A 16,440-nucleotide genomic window follows, 5' to 3' on the forward strand; every position below is an offset into this window, starting at 1 on the left:
TCCATGTACATCAGTAACAAAAGGACAATCTGTGCAATTTCCTTTATAAATAAAAAGATGCATACATTTTTTAAGGATTGGTGACAAAGAATATACGATTTACAATAATCTATACTCTCTGGAAAGCCTGGTCATCATAGATGTATTGACTAATGAGCAAAAGTTAATTTTTTTTTTAATATTGCCTTTCCTGATAAATTACTTTTGAGACCACCTAGCCAGCTCCTGCAGGGGATACTGTATACCTGGTATGACTCCTACGGAGAAGGCTGAGGCAGATTCAGGGCACACTGAAAAGATTATATCTTTGACTGTTCTGAGTGCACCCAGCAATTCCCCAGGAACATGTGGAGAAGGTTAGGACGAACAGTAAGGTTTGGTCAGTCAGTCCTACAATAGCATAACTACCAGTGAAAAATTAACTTAAAATGCTGATGACATACACAATACATAATAGTACGTTCATTATACTTATTTTCCTTTCATCACTAAGTAAAATATGAGGAAATAAAGAGCAGATGTTAAATCCCTTGAAGCTCTGATATATACAAGTATGTATTAAAATACAAAACTCTATTTTGTTCAATCGAAACCCTACATTACCTTACCTGATGTACTCCTTACTTCAAATTCTGCTGCTCATATTACCAGAAACCTTATGGTAGAGTATACTTCTGGCATAGTGTCTAAGGTAGGGTGACCAGATTTTCAAAGTTCCAAACCACAAGACTTGCAAACAAACTTACCAGATTGTTATGATTTCAAAATGAGACACAACTCAATAATCCAGCAAGTGTATTAAATGAAAATTGAAGACCTAATTTCATCATGGAGTATCATGCACACTGTTCAGTCCTTCAAGGAGTACTGCTTGAAAAAAATGTATGTGAACTTGAAATTGGGTTAGAGGGGGTCCCCTTGGTGCTTTGACTGCCTAAAAAAGCACAAAACAGGACAAATGGGACATTTTGTTTAATTCCGGGATAAAAAAGAGACTGTCCTGAAAATACAGGACATCTGGCAAGCCAAACCAGGATGCATAGCCTGAAATCAACGTCTATTTGCCCTAGGTTAAGGCACCTGAAAATATAGTAAAATGTCCTGTAGAGTCTTAAGATAAGGAGTTTCTATCTGTGAATGTTTACACTGTAGATTTGACAGTATTAACAATTTCATACAAAGATAATGGTGGATCTGGTAAAATTGCTTTTTCTTCAAATCACATCATGAATAAAGAGAAAAAGCACATAAGATCTAAGAAAAACAAAAATGTAATTACAGAAATTAATACAGCAAACAGACCAAAAACTGCTAAACAAGACTGATAATTATTATTAAAACTTCTGATTATTTTCCTTTAATAATCCGGCCATAATGATAATTTCCATAATAGAAACGAAATTCAAAGACCAAACAAATATTTTGGCTATGATATTAATTTTTATTTTGGAGTTACCGAGTTTCTAGTGACCTTTCCATTAATTTGGGATTCATCTAGTTTGATAGGCCCTGGAATGGCTACTTTACTTCATTCTCTACAGTTTTAAAATGTTTGATGCTTTAAGCAATGTGGTCACACTCCTCTTTCATTACAATGATTACAGGGACATTCCCATGTATTCTGAAAGTATATTGTTCCATATATATTGTTGAGTGTGAGTGCCTGGGGATTCCAATTTTCTTTCCTGGTTAATTCTTCTTTCATGAATGTCTTTTTTTTCTCATTGGAGTTTATTAATGCTTCATCAGTTTCTTTTTAATTAATTATTCACATGCCTAATACGTTTTCTTCTGTCTGACATTGTTTGTTTGCAACAACAACAACAACATTTATTTATATAGCACATTTGCATACAAAAAATGTAGCTCAAAGTGCAGTGCTACCTTACCTTAGTGATGTTTGCATTGTTTCTCTTTATAGATTCCCACATAGTGTAATGTATTGAGTTTCCTTGTGGCCAGTGCAGATCAGGCAAAGTATTGTGAAATGCGTATGCTGTGTTCTTTTAAAATAAACACTAGATTTCTGTTAAACTTTGCCTGTCAACATAGTGCCATAAAGAGATTTTATTTCACTTAGTAAGATTTTATCTGTGTTTATTCTGCACAGGAGCAAGACTCAAGTGTAAATACATTGTATAGGAATTTGGATAAACAGTTCACTTAGTGTGCTGTTTCTGAGATCTGCCATCAGTTCTGCTTCTAAATCTGGTTTTATTTATCATATTTCTGTTTCCCAACTCAGACGCTCAAGCTGCTATCATTCATCTTTGTCAGTTTTGCATTGGCCGTAAAAGATCATCATCTGCCTATAGTTGGACTGATCACTGTACGATTTGACTTTTAAATGTATAACTATTCAACCAGGAATTTATATCTTTCATGATTAACATTTAACTGTGGTTTTAAAATTAATCTTTTGGTTAGGAAACCTTTTCTTCGAATATGAGTAAACACCAAGCATATTGTAGTTCCTGTGGATTTCTTAACCTGTAGCTAAATAACAATTGTAAAGAAATCAACCAAATTGATTTTTGATTTGTTTTACATATTCCTGACATTTATTGGATTTCATTGCAAACAGATTCAAATGTATTTTTTTTTTATTGAAATCTCTTCCCTTTCCTTTCCCTCCATTCAAAGACTTAACATTGTTATTATTTCCTACATTCTTTTGTAAATAACTACAAGTCAAAAACAGAACAAGTAAAAATTCCCTCTTTCATACTATATTCATCAGTTTGAAAATAATTAGCAATCTCAGGTTTTATTATCACTTGTTTTTACCCTTTGATGTGAAGGTCTGTTTCTTTCTCTGGTAATTAATATCTTTCTTTAGGTGATGTCAGGTTACAGCCAAACAGTTTTGTCATTTCTCATTAAGCAAAGTAAACCTGATGTTTAAAGAAACTTTATCTTCAACTGTTTATGTGTCATTCATTTCTTAATCTATATGTTAAAATCTTGCTTAAGTTTTGTTCATCTCATTATTCTTAAGGTATAACCCCTAAATGAAACTGAGTTAATAATAACTGATCACCAGTTTATACATCATTTTCAGTTCATTCTCTATAAATATACTTTACCTGACCATTTTTTTTTCAATTCATTTGTTCATCTGGAAAAGCACAGCTATAATTAAACAACTGAGAACGGGAAAGAATTAGAAATCCAATTTTTCTTAATTATACATCAATCAGCAATAGCAACATGTTCCTGGAGTATGGAGTGGCCTTAATATATTGTACTTTTGAGGCATTCAGGGCCACATGTTATTGTTATTAAATCAAATGCTTAACTTTCCTTTTCCAGAAGAAAATTTTACCACTAATATTGTGTTCAATTTCAAAAGAAATTTGACCTGTTTTTGGTTGAATAATTAATTTAATCATTCTTTTTAAATGTTTTAGAGTAGAAAGTTCTACAGTAAGTTGATCTTCACATGTCTGTATAATGTATAAGTATACTGTGATGGGCAAGGTGGCCGAAATATTTCCTTCTTAGCTATCAAATCATTATACTACATAATCATATTTAGATGGGTATACTTTGAAACTCGGAGTGATCATTTGACGACGTTTTATTTTCATCCTGTAGTAACTATTCCACTCTTTCTTTACATACAGTACATACATACAGTTAATGTGCAATATTTTAGCCAGTTTCCAAAATGCCTTCAACCTTTAAAGGCACTGTTGTCTGTTTTTGTCACATTTTAAATCACCCTTTTCTGTCTGAACCCCCTGAACCCATAGTTTTATCTCGTACACCCCAATACTAAAGAGTTAACTTCAGAATCCTCTGCATTTTGGTTTCAGCACAGCAGTCGAATGAGTCACCACGATTTTGTAAATTAGCATCCTCTGAATATTGATATTTATTTTACTGACAGTGATGACATTGTTGGCAACATTAACCCTTAACACACCATCATTCAAAATGTGTTGTTACCTTCCTGGCCACATTATGTAAAGCACTTTGAGCTACTTTTTGTGTGAAAATGTGCTACATAAATAAATGTTGTTGTATAAAGTGAATAAATAAGTTCTCAACAAACTCTCTCCTGCCATTTCCTTCTTTCCCCTTTAAAACTCCCCAGCATTCATATGCTTTCTATAAATCAGGCAAAGTGTCTAGTTTTACAGAGAGTGTGTGCTTTTTCTAGAGAGGCCACTTGCTGAGAACAAAATGTGTGCAGAGCATAGCATGTTACTAACAAAGTATATCAAACTTAAAAATTTGTGTTTGCTTACATTATACTTTTGATAAATTAAAAGTTATTTCTGAGAGAATATGCAAGGGCTTCTAAACCTTGTATTCCTTAATGGAGGTTTTAGTTATAGTTATATTCAAATGTGGCTCGCTATGAAATGCAGTGATTGCATCAGACTCATTTTTTAATTTTTTTCTGAATGGTCCTGGATGTATGACAAACCCCCCAGATGGCAAAATGTTTTCTTTGTAAATCCTGCTTAATAGACAGAAATATGAAACCTTGGACTCATTCTCTCTGGGGTCAAACAAAAGAAGTTTATGAAACTGAGCCACAAACATAGGCCTTTTTATAGCTACTGTAATTCCTTAAATAGACATGGAATGTTATCCAAGAGGGTTCAGTACAATTAAAAACTTACAATGGACTCCCCATAATCCAAGCAAATTTGATATGAGACAGAAATAATTCATCTCTATCCATCTCAGGTATCTGTTATAAATAACATATCTCCTTAATGTTTCCTAATTTTCAGTTATTTTCTATTGTATATAATTGATCAAAAATGTATTTACAACTCTATTCATAATTTGGAGTGTGCTTACTCAGTTTTTAGTATTGATATTAACAGAAATCATGAGTTTAAATGCTGAGCTCCTCACTTGTGACTGGCCTATCCCTAGCACCCATCAAGGTCATTTAAAAATGCTGTGTAGTGATGAATACTGGAGAGAGCTGCTCTGAAGAACAGTAATGAACTAGGAGACCAGATAAGTAAGAAAAGTGACAGACAATAAAGCCCAGAGTTCTTTTCACTCTAAAATATTGTATTGACCTGACATTGAAATTGTTGAAATGAGACCTACATAATTTGAACACTCAACAAATTAGAATGGCTACTTCAATTTTTCCATTCAGAGTCAGAAGTTAAATGGAGGTCAGTGGATTTATTAGAATAGAATGGATTGAAGAAATGTCTATGGGGCAAATTAAAAGCTAAAAAGTGACTTGGTTACAGTCCAGTGAAGCAGTTCATTTGATGTGTTCAGATGATCTGAAGAGTTTATACTGTAGCTGCCTTAGTGTAGCTCAAGTTGAATGCCCTAGTTGCTCATCTTTAATTGTCTAAAGGAAGGTTGAGCACTATAGGACATTTGGCTTGGTGAACAATTTTGAGGTAAATACAACGGTATTTAGGTCTGTGTACATCTAATGTTAAAGAATAAAAGTTTGACCCCATTACGTACATCTAACTATATTATCATCAGTATTAAATATAATTAACTGCAAGAATAATATACCAAATTCAGTAGTCACTAAAGAAGGGCAAAATAGGAGGATATACCAGGAACGTTTCAATGTATTATATAAGGAAAGGATTATTAATTTTTATTAGACAACAGATTAATGTAAAATGTAAAAATAATACTACAAATAACCTTCACTGTTATGAAAATAAAAAGATACTGTTATGATTAAAGTTCTGTCATTATACCATCCATTATTTAGATTAACATTTACAAATTATTCGACTGGTGATGTAATCCACCATTACTTGTGTTTCCTTACTTATGCTGTTACAGAGCCACTGAGAGACAGACATAAGCCTGGCAAATCAGATACATGGCACAAATAAACAAGGCACACTAACACATCTTTATCCGTACTCACTCGTACTCACCAGTTCAGATATACCAATCAAACTAGCATACATCTTTGGAAGGACATCTGAGAAGCTGACAGAGGCCACATGTAAATACTGTCCCTCGGCCCAGAAGACAACTGAGCTAACCACTGCACCACTGTGTTATCTAGTAAAGTAGTGTCCATTTAACTATAGAGAGAACTCAGATAATATGGCAATGAGAACGGAATGGACTACAGGATTTGTGTCAATGCCCATCATATAGATTGCATATGTAATGTTGAAATTGATCAATATTTTATATTGGTAAAGAGGCATCAGAAATTAATTTATTGTGTATAGATACTTTCCACACCGTACAAATTTAAATATAGTATTTAAAATTAGGTGAAATGTATGTTAAGTTCAAACAGATCAAATAATCAATTATACTTGTTAAGACAAGTGAATATATTTTTTGGGGTATTAATTGTTAAACTGGGAAAGTCCCAAGTCACCATTTTTTCAGAGGAGGCATTTTAAATCATTCAGCATTGAATCATATCATATTATACTCTTCCTTCAAATTTGTTAAAGTCTGTGGTAACTACAGCTCTTCACCATTGTGGACTAAGATCTAGGATTTATTATGATTCTTTTCTTAGCTCTCACTTGACTAAATATAGTGTCTTTTATACTGTACAAAGGAACATATTTTGGAAAAGATCAATGCTATTTAAAATAACCCAAATTTTCTTGAAAGGCAAAATCTCAGCTTTTGGAGGATGTGTCACTTTAACACTCACAAAACTCATCATCTTTCTTATCGCCTACGGATGAACTACAGACAAATGAGAGCTCTTTTCCTTTCAAAGCCTTTTCACCTACTGTATCTCACCTTATTGTCTCACCTATTGTCACCTTATACAGTAATTATGAAGTTCCAGGGCCATTTCTCCATGGCTTTGACATAATCTGTGAATTGATTTGTAAGTCGTGTCACAGTAAAATGTTATGAAAAATGTTCATAGAATGAAAAAGGTCTATGCACTGCAAACGGTCATATTTTAGTATTAAAAAGCCCTTTCTTGTTATATATGCCTGAACAAAAAAAATACAGTTTTCTTTCCAAATACAAATATATCACTACCTCAAGCTCTGCATTGAATACTGACCTTCAACATAATCTTTGAAATAAGGTATCTCCTTATCCTTCCATTCATTCATTTTCTAAACATCTTTTTACATTATATACTCCCGAGTGCAAAATATGCCAGTTGCAGTATATTTATGTGGTGTATTTGTTATAATTAAATCAAGCAAGGTGAATTTATTTTGTGATTTAGGATTTAGTCTTGTTGGTGTATTAATAATGTATGCAAGTTTTAAGGAGTCACATATTTCTTTATTTTCCACTCCTATAAGTACCTAGGGGTCCACATTAATGACAAGTCGGACTGGTTTTGGAACACAGAGGAATTACAGTATATAAAAAAGGGCAGAACATGGTCTTTTTCCTTAGGAGACTGAGTTCCTTTAATGTGGGAAGTGACAGCCTTCATATCTTTTATATCTGTCTACTTGCTTATCTACCTATTTAAGTATCTGGTTATTTTAGAAGCTTCTTAAAAATCCAAATTTCCCCCTGGGGATAAATAAAGTTCTAAGTAAGTAAGTAAGTAAGTATATCTAGAAATACAGTTCTCCCAAAATAAATGTGACGATTCATCACTAAAATGTCAGGGTTAAAATTTCAATCTTTATATAATCATTATTTCGATGTAGCAAAAATTGGAAATGTTACCTGTAGTATTTAATTTATAATATACTCATTTCATAATACCAAGAAGAGCTCAGTTGCTATTGCAATGAATAAAGAAATAGCCACCTACTTTATGTTTAATTAGACCAGTGTATACTGTAAGCTCATCTTTTTTAAAACATATTCTGAACTAATAAAAGTTCACTAACCTTTGTTAAATGAAACAATTTATAATATGTTACTGATTATTATGTTTATCTTTTAGGCTTGAAGATCATTAAAGGCAATGGAACTCCTCCAAGAGTGCCTTACCATCCAAAATCAGATCCACCAAAAACTGTCCAGCTTAAAGATATTATTTGCTACCTCTCCTTGCTTGAAGGAGGTCGTCCTGAAGATAAACTTGAATGTATGTAATGAATCCTAATCTATCACAATGCATTCTTAACTTTTACTTAAAGTATAGTAGATTATTCACTAAACAAGTGTTACAAGTACTTGCACAATATAAAATTAACTAAATTTTGATCAGCACTGTATATAATCAATTTATGGCATCTTTGTTAAATTAATTGAATTAATTTCCATACTTATATTTTTAACTTAAATATAGACATTGTGGACGCTGGATAGCACTGTTGCACCTTTTAACCCAACTGACAGACACTCGGGACACAGGTTAAAGCACCAAGAAGATCTTAATTTCTTTTCTTCTTTAAACAGTGTTTCCCTAAGCACCACAGCCACAATAATTCAGGCAATTAATAATAAATCAAGCACAATATTCTCTCTATTTCTCCTCCACCCCCCCTCGAGCAAGTCTTGTCCACCTCCACCCGACTCTGGCTTGCTAGCTGAATCTTCAGCAGTCCTTTATATAGTTCCTGCTCTTCCGTCCATGTAACCAACCAGCACTTCTGGGTCAGATGGAGAATTTAAGTTCTTTAATCAGCCCAGAAGTACTTCAGGGCTTCCATCCTCGTGACTTCCTACTTCTGGGCTATGGGGGAGATATGACTCCCCTGGTTCTCTCGCAGTGGCCCCTGGCGGCACCCATGGTACCCAGCAGGGCTGTGATATAAAACTACATGCCCCATGGTGCCCTGCGGGAATCCTGGGTACCGCTACACTGCAGGGAAGCTGCCATCTGATGTCTTGGGGAAAGTAGTGTCCCATAAAAGTTGCCTTTCCCCATCCTTCCACTCTGTGGGTGTCCTGGGCTGCGTTGAGTTGCCGGCCATCTCTCACAACATACTTCATTATTTAAGAGAAAAACAAATACTGTATATAAATAAATCTGGAAGCAATAACACTGATGAGGAAGTGCTGATAGGTGTGATAGGATAGGGCAATAAATGCAGAGTGTTTTTAAAGGTAATGTGTTGACCTGCCGTGGCCTTAGATTTAGTGGATTAAATCAGCAATTTAAAAATATGTTGGACATTAGCAAACACATTTGAGAAAAATATTGCTAATAATGTAAAAATGAATAAAAAGTGTTTTGAGTAATTTAAAATTAAGAGAGACTGTTAATGGGAAATGACATCAAATCTTAAAATATCTGTGTTACATATCTATTTTTCTGAGATCATCTTCACTTTAAGATATATGAAATATGTCAGTAACTGCAATAATGTGCTGGTGAGAATAATTCAGATGGAGGGTAATACATTACTTAAGGAGCTAAACAGAAATGAGTTAAAGGTCCATGACAGCATTTGCCCCAGAGTTCTCAAAGAGTCAATAATTAAAGCCTATAAAATTTATTGTGGAGGACACTTTGGAAATGTTTAAACAGTGTAAATGAGACAGCATAAAAGGGAGCATATGATCCTTCAGGAAACTGAAAGCCTTTTGGTACAACTTGTGCAAAATAATGGAAATAATAAAAACACACTAACAGGAGAAAATAACTATCACTGTCTGCACAAGTTTAAATGGGACAAATGCATTTCACAAATTCAGTGGAATTTAACAGGGAAGCAAAGAAATTATTCTGGATCAGGCTAAATGCTCTTGATTACTGTGATTTGATAAAGTAGCTCATCATACAATATGCAATGTCATGTGACAGAGTCCAGCAAACAATATATGCAATCATTTTTCTTCAAAAGTGTTGATCAGTATCTTTCTGCTCAAACAGCAGCAAGTTCATTGATTAAACAAAACACTTTCAAAATGATTGAAATTGAATATCTTTTTTGCATATGGTCTTAAAGATTCCAACATGATTATTTTTTTAAACATTGTTCTATTAGTCAAATTTTGTCTTTTTTTTCAGAAATGCACTAAGGAAATAAGTACACTGTTAATGGCTGGGTAAATGTAGTACAGTAGTCTTACTACAATCTTGTTTTAACGTTTATATGCTAAAAACAAAGTGATACAGCCTGGTAAGTAGGCTATATATAAAATAACATACAGTCTTTTCAATAACACCTGTAGACGTGTTCAAATAAATAAAATGAACATGAGATCCCTTTGCGTCTAAATTCAACAACTTTGTCATCACCATATAATAATGTGCTGAACAGCTAAACACTACACACTATGGGAAATTTGAGTAAGTAGATGCACCTCTAAAATGACTTGTCCTACTTATTATAACAGCTTCTGTTCAAGTTCGGTGGCAAGACTGTGCATATATTTACAATTACAATTACATCTTATTTTTGTATAGTACTCTTCACTGAGTGCAGGCACAGAGTGCTGTGAACAATTCTCAGTTAAAACACAAGTCTAGATTATTCAAATTACTAAATACAGAACTGATAAACATACTGTATAAATGCAGATTTGCCATAACACAAGCAGGGCAAGATAGAAACTGATTAAACATAAATGCAAACCAACAATATCTGTCCTTTACTGGTCATTCGACAGTGTAGGAGATTTAAATTGTAAAAGACATAACATTCTCAGTTCTCTCAAATCCAGTTTGGAGTTTGGATCCTATCCAAGTAGCACTGAGCGCAATGGTAGTACCAAACCAATGGCGATATATAAACAAAGAAATAGTCATTTATTAAGGCCTATGGTGCTAGCACTAAATGAGAGGGTTTTAAATATTAAAAATCATACTGATTTGAATGTAATAATTAAGCCAGACTTTTTAATAAACATGCTGTATTCAAAGATTAAAGCAATAGTTCATTCTCTCCTTTTAAGCTTCTTTTATTTAAAAATTAGTTGCACATATTCTTCATTTTGACTTTTATCCTAACCCTAACCCTGTGGCTATTCTAAGGCAATATTTAAATTTGTTGAGGCAAAGATTATTAAAAAGTGATAAGAATGACCATCTGTCTATTTGGTGTCAACAGGGAGCCTTAAGGTGTGCCTGAAATGCTTCTCCATGTTATGGACAAGTTTTTTGGGTTGCAAGAACAGCAGGTTCCACTAGGTGGAGCTCTGACCTGCTGTCTCTCATCATTCTTGGCTCTGGGACCAGAAGTAACAGCAGAAGTATTATGGGTTGGGCTTAAAAAGTACTCTCAGCTAGAAGACTAATGACATTAGACTCAGAAGGAGAGCTGAACAACTGGTTATATGCAGTACGTTTGAGAGAAGGTGTTGGAGGTGAAAAAAAAGGAGTGCTTGATCCTGGTTAGAGGTAGGCAGCCAGGTGGGGGCCTGAATGCCAACAAGTGTATTGTTTTGTTACTTTGTTTTGCAATTTTGACTTCTTTCTGGTGGTATATCTTCTTATACTGATTGTTTCATAAATCACCTTATTATATTTATTTAGTCTCATTGGAAACTTTCCTGGATTATGGTATGCACCAAGAGTATCCTCTACTGTTGACAAAACGTAGCATTGCATTAACCCATTTAAGTGTGTGGCAGAGCTTCACTTTAATAGTCTCTTTCTATAGTGTACGTATGTGACAGGTGTCTGATCACACTCACAGGTAATCTAACCAAGACACCTTTAAAATATCCGACTACGCCACCCAGTTTTATTAAGAGACTGGGAAATCTTGAAACTTACCAATAATAGCACACAGGTTTGTTCAGATTGGGCGGTGAGTAAATACACAATGAAAGACACAACAGTAATTTCAGGAAAAGCAACACTAACTTCTGTTACACAAGACAATATAAAGTACATTTAAAAGATAAACGGACATAACAAAATCAAAAAAAAATATCAGGAAAGAATTTCCTTTTTTAAAAGGAAAACACACAGTCCACACTCTAAAAGTCTGTTAAAAACAAGGATTAAAGGATACAACCTTTAGTGGTGCAGAGTCCAGTTTGCACACTGTGTTACCCCAACTATTAATCGTCCAACTGTCCACCAATGCACTCTGTTCACCGGACTCTCGATTCCCAACAGAAGTTTTGTCAAATCGTGGAATCCCTGTCAGCGTCTCCTCGTTGTTCTTTTTTTCCACTCTGGGCTCCTTGTGTTGTTGAGACCTAGGCACGCCTCACTTCTCATCTGCCAGCTTTGCTCGGTCCTTTCATGCAGCTTCCCTGTCTCGCTGGACCCACAACCGTCTTCTTGTGGAGCTGTCTCTTCCTCCCTCGGGGTAAGTGTTGCCGTCCGTGTCCCTCACATCGCACCAGCCACGTACCCCAGTCTGTCAGCAAGCCCCTGTGCTCTCTGCGAGTATCTAGGCAACGTTCTTTGTGGACCGTCCCTACAAATATGATGATACTTGCAATCAGCAACCTTAGAATAGCATAAAATGACATTCCACATGCCTATATTACCTGTCTAAATTTTATTTAAATTTTGACGCCTCATATCCCAATGGGAACTGGACCCCTGGGGTTAGCTGATGTGGCATGCTTCAAGTCCTTCTGATCATTTTTACAGGAGGCACCTATTAGTTTACTCTTTGTCATACAGGTGTAATTTACTCTTTATCATAAAGATGTAAAGTATGGTCCAAAAATGGCTTAAAATAGGAGGGAATCCCAAAAAGCTTGTATAACTTGTACAACTAGACTAGACATCAACATGAGTCAAACGGTATATCATATGTGATGGTTTTCTTGTACTGGTGAGTAAGGAGGTGCCCAGCAAAAAAAAAACTGAAGTGAATTCAAAGCATTCATAAATGATTCATATGAACACAAAGAAATGATACATTTGTATACAACCTGTATGTGGTGGTGCATTATTAATCCTTTAATTGGCATTGCACTAAGCCACTGCAGAAGCAGTTGAACTCTTAAAAGCTTTCAAGGGGAAATGCTAGTACAAACAGATTTAATGTTGTGAGTCTTATGAAAATAAAAACATAATGATACTATGTTAAATATTTTACTCAGTAATTATAAAGATGAATGCTGCTTATGCACTAACATAGCCTGCAGTGGCTGATCAGTCTGTCTGCGTTTTCATTCCAGATAAATATGAGCAACACTGTTAAATTATAAATATTTAAATGCATAGTTATACATATGGATATTTTGAAAAGCAGAAGCTTTCGAACACAATTGCTATATTACTTTATCCTTCAGAATTAAACCTAGTTTGTTTCTTGATGTTGATGAAGCAGGCTTTGGTAAAATTAATCTTTCGTGTTTGTTGTTTTTTGGTGGGAATTAACAATGCAGGCTCACATACTGTTTGCAGATGCTACATATAAAATTCAAATAGTAAACCCCTTGCTATTATGCAGACATATTACAAAAAAGATACAGTAGAATGCACTGGAAAATGCTTGAGATTGTGATGAAAACCAAAGGGGTCAACACTTTATCTGGTATGCATGGAAAAGCTAACAGGCCCTCGTCAAACAATTCAAGTCTTCTGAATGCAGTGCTGCTAACCTGCTTCTGTCTTGTCTATGGACTGAGCCTGGCTGCCTAAGGTCAATGTTGTCTGTGCTCAAGAGCCACTGCCACATTTGATGTGTAGCATGAGCTGCACTTTTTCTCTTTACCAGTTTTGAATTTGAGTGTGAAATTGCAAGCGTACAAGAATAGATCCAATCTACTGTCATTTTTGCACCTCAAAACCCAGTCTAGACAATAACTAAAAATGCCACAGGTTCTTTGAAAGATATGTCTTTCCCAGGTAACTTTAAAAGGCATATTTAAAAAAAATAAAATGTTATGGGATTGTTTTTAAATGTTCTGAGGCAATGAATTGGGACTGCGGTAACACACATAATATTCAAATATGTTTGCACTGACAGCCACATGCCTTTTTTGTTAGTTATAAAGGCCGCAACCAGCCCAGGCACACTCAGTTAACAGTGGCTTTTTAAAAATGTGAGCTGCAAATATCAACCGACTAGAGAATTTGTTATAACTACTTACCCTGTTGTAATATTTTACACAAATGAGATCTTACCTTATAATTTTACTTATATATAACATTCAGCCACTAAACATCTTTTTTGCCACTGTGTTTATGGTAGCATATCCTAGTGGCAGCCATTGCTACACTAGATGTATCTGTCAAACTTAAAGAATATGGATTTTGTAGTGATAATGTTATTTGTATAGGAGCTTAGTGACAACAGATATATCAAAGTGAAAAGTAATGAACATAATTAAGACAAAAACACTTTAGATCATTGGAATGTTAGAAGAACTGTGATGAGAACAGGCCATTCTGCCCAATAAGCTTGACCATCCTATTCACTTAGATTGTCCAAAATAACATCAAATCAAGATCTGAATGTTTCTAAAGTCCTACTCTCCACCATACTTGGTCATTTATTCTAGGTGTCGGTGGTTCTTTGTGTGTAGAAAAACTTCCCATCATCTGTGGGAAATCTGCCCTTAAGAAGTTGCTAACTGCTCCCCTGTGTTTATGTCGGAGAATTTATTTTAAAGTAACATCTGTTATCCACTGTACCAATTTCCTTTATAATTTTAAACATATTGATCATAGCACCTCTTAATGTCACTTCTTAATATCTGTTTGATTAAACTGAAAAAAGTTCAGTTCCTTCAATCTTTCCTCATAGCTCATACCTCTCTGTCCCAGATTTAGCTTAATTGCTCTTCTCTGGACTTTCTATCGCGCTGGTATGCCTTTTTTTGTAATATGGAGACTAAAACTCCACACAGCATTCCAGGTGAGGCCTTCCTAATATGTTATATAATTTAAACATAGCCCTCCTTGACTTGTACTCCATATATCATGATATATGATCTAACATCCTATTTGTCTTCTTGATCGCTTCTGTACACTGTCAGTGTAGAAAGTGAAGATTCTATTAAGATTACTGTGTCCTTCTCATAAGGTGTACTTTTAAGTTTCAAACCTCCCATTATATATTCAAATCTAACATCAGGCAGTAGAAAAAAAATCATAACTGTACAGCACATGTAATGTAAAGTCTGTATAAGTTCCACATAACCGTGATCTTTTGTGTACACATGTATGGAAACTCTGGAAATCTCATATAGATCCAACATAGGAATTAATTATTATTTTTATGTTTTCCCGTAAATAAAACACACACTTGAATTTAGATATTTACATTGTGTCAAACAGAAGAGCAAGGTATACATTTTAAAGAAAACTGCCAAACATGTGTAAACAATACCAACATACTGTATGATATCTGCAAGGAATAGCAAATATTTCAAGTTGAAGTTTAATATAATGTGTGAAATTCTTGTTTGCTCCAGTGCAATATGCCGCCTAAATGTAGTTTATATTTTTTAATTTATTTACCACATATTGCAACAAACAAACAATGTGGGGTAAGTAACAGATACAAAAGTATACATTAAAAAAAAATCCAATTCTTTTTTTTGTGGTATTCCTTTACTCTCCGTTATAGAAATAGACAGGAGTGGAGAGTAATCCACATGTTCTTGAGTCGTTATGGCATTTCATTATCGTCTATGTATGGTTGTTTCATAATGATTTTAAGGATTTGCACACTCCCTAAGACCTGACTAGAAGGAGTACTAAAACCATAAGTGGAGCCATTCCATGGTCTGCTTCATATGCATCCCTGTTTTGATGTGTCTGAGTGCAACAGCAATCTTTATACTCTCTAAGCACAGGACTTACTTGCTTCATTTGAATCTTTACTGAAACAAAGATGGCCCTTGGATTGCTTCTTCATTTTTTTTCGTTAATGTCTTTTTTGAAGTTTTTTTTCCATAAAGTAGTGTTTCTGTTTGCCAGCAGGGTGCTGGCAAGCAGAGATGACTTAAAGGGATATACCATAGTGCAGCCTGCAATATGTTATGAAAAATGAGTTACTGTACATGCTTGAGTAATCTTTGTTTACTGTAATCAGTACAGTCACTTGTTAACTTTCAAATGACAGATTTTTTTAAATGTGCACAAACAGAAAAGTTTTCATTAAGCTAGAGGTAAAACCGATCCACCCCTTTTCACAGCCCACTTATTTCAAACAGTAAGGCTTGTTGGAATTGGAGGAAATTGCAAAGTTATACCCTAGCAGCTTGTTCTTTAATATGACTGAAAAGCTTTGAATAATGTTCTAAGCTATTAATTTATCAGTTTTCCAAACTCACTAATTACAGATTTGTGAGGAGTTGTGGCACATTCTGGAAGTACTGAGCACTACGCAAATGCCAACCCCTGAATGGGGTTGCACTGTATAGCGCGCACACACACACACACACACAGAAACACTTGAATTCAGTATTTCCAGGCCAATTTAACGCCAGCAATCAACTTAAACTTCATGCATTTGGGATGCCAGAGAAAAATGGAATACCTGCTGCAAGCACATACAGAAAGAGCAAAGCAAGCAAGCTCCACAAAAATAGCAGCCAAGATGGAGTTTTACTTTGCAGTGTTAACCCTGTGCCAGAGGACCAAGATAAGTATTGATATATTTCTGTATTCAACATAGATTTTATTTTCTGCATATAACATTAATC

General features: G+C 34.7%; 1 protein-coding gene across 1 annotated transcript in view; it reads left to right on the top strand.

Moving 5' to 3' along the window:
- The window catches only part of dgkb (diacylglycerol kinase, beta), a 738,105-nt gene that overhangs the window by 175,581 nt on the left and 546,084 nt on the right, over positions 1 to 16,440 (top strand). Inside the window, exon 6 of the mRNA XM_039736618.1 lies at positions 7,865 to 8,008. Coding sequence (XP_039592552.1) covers positions 7,865 to 8,008 — 144 coding nt within the window. The remainder of the gene's footprint in view (positions 1 to 7,864; positions 8,009 to 16,440) is intronic.

Source organism: Polypterus senegalus, chromosome 15, assembly GCF_016835505.1.
Source record: "Polypterus senegalus isolate Bchr_013 chromosome 15, ASM1683550v1, whole genome shotgun sequence".
NCBI classification, from domain to species: Eukaryota; Metazoa; Chordata; class Cladistia; order Polypteriformes; family Polypteridae; genus Polypterus; species Polypterus senegalus.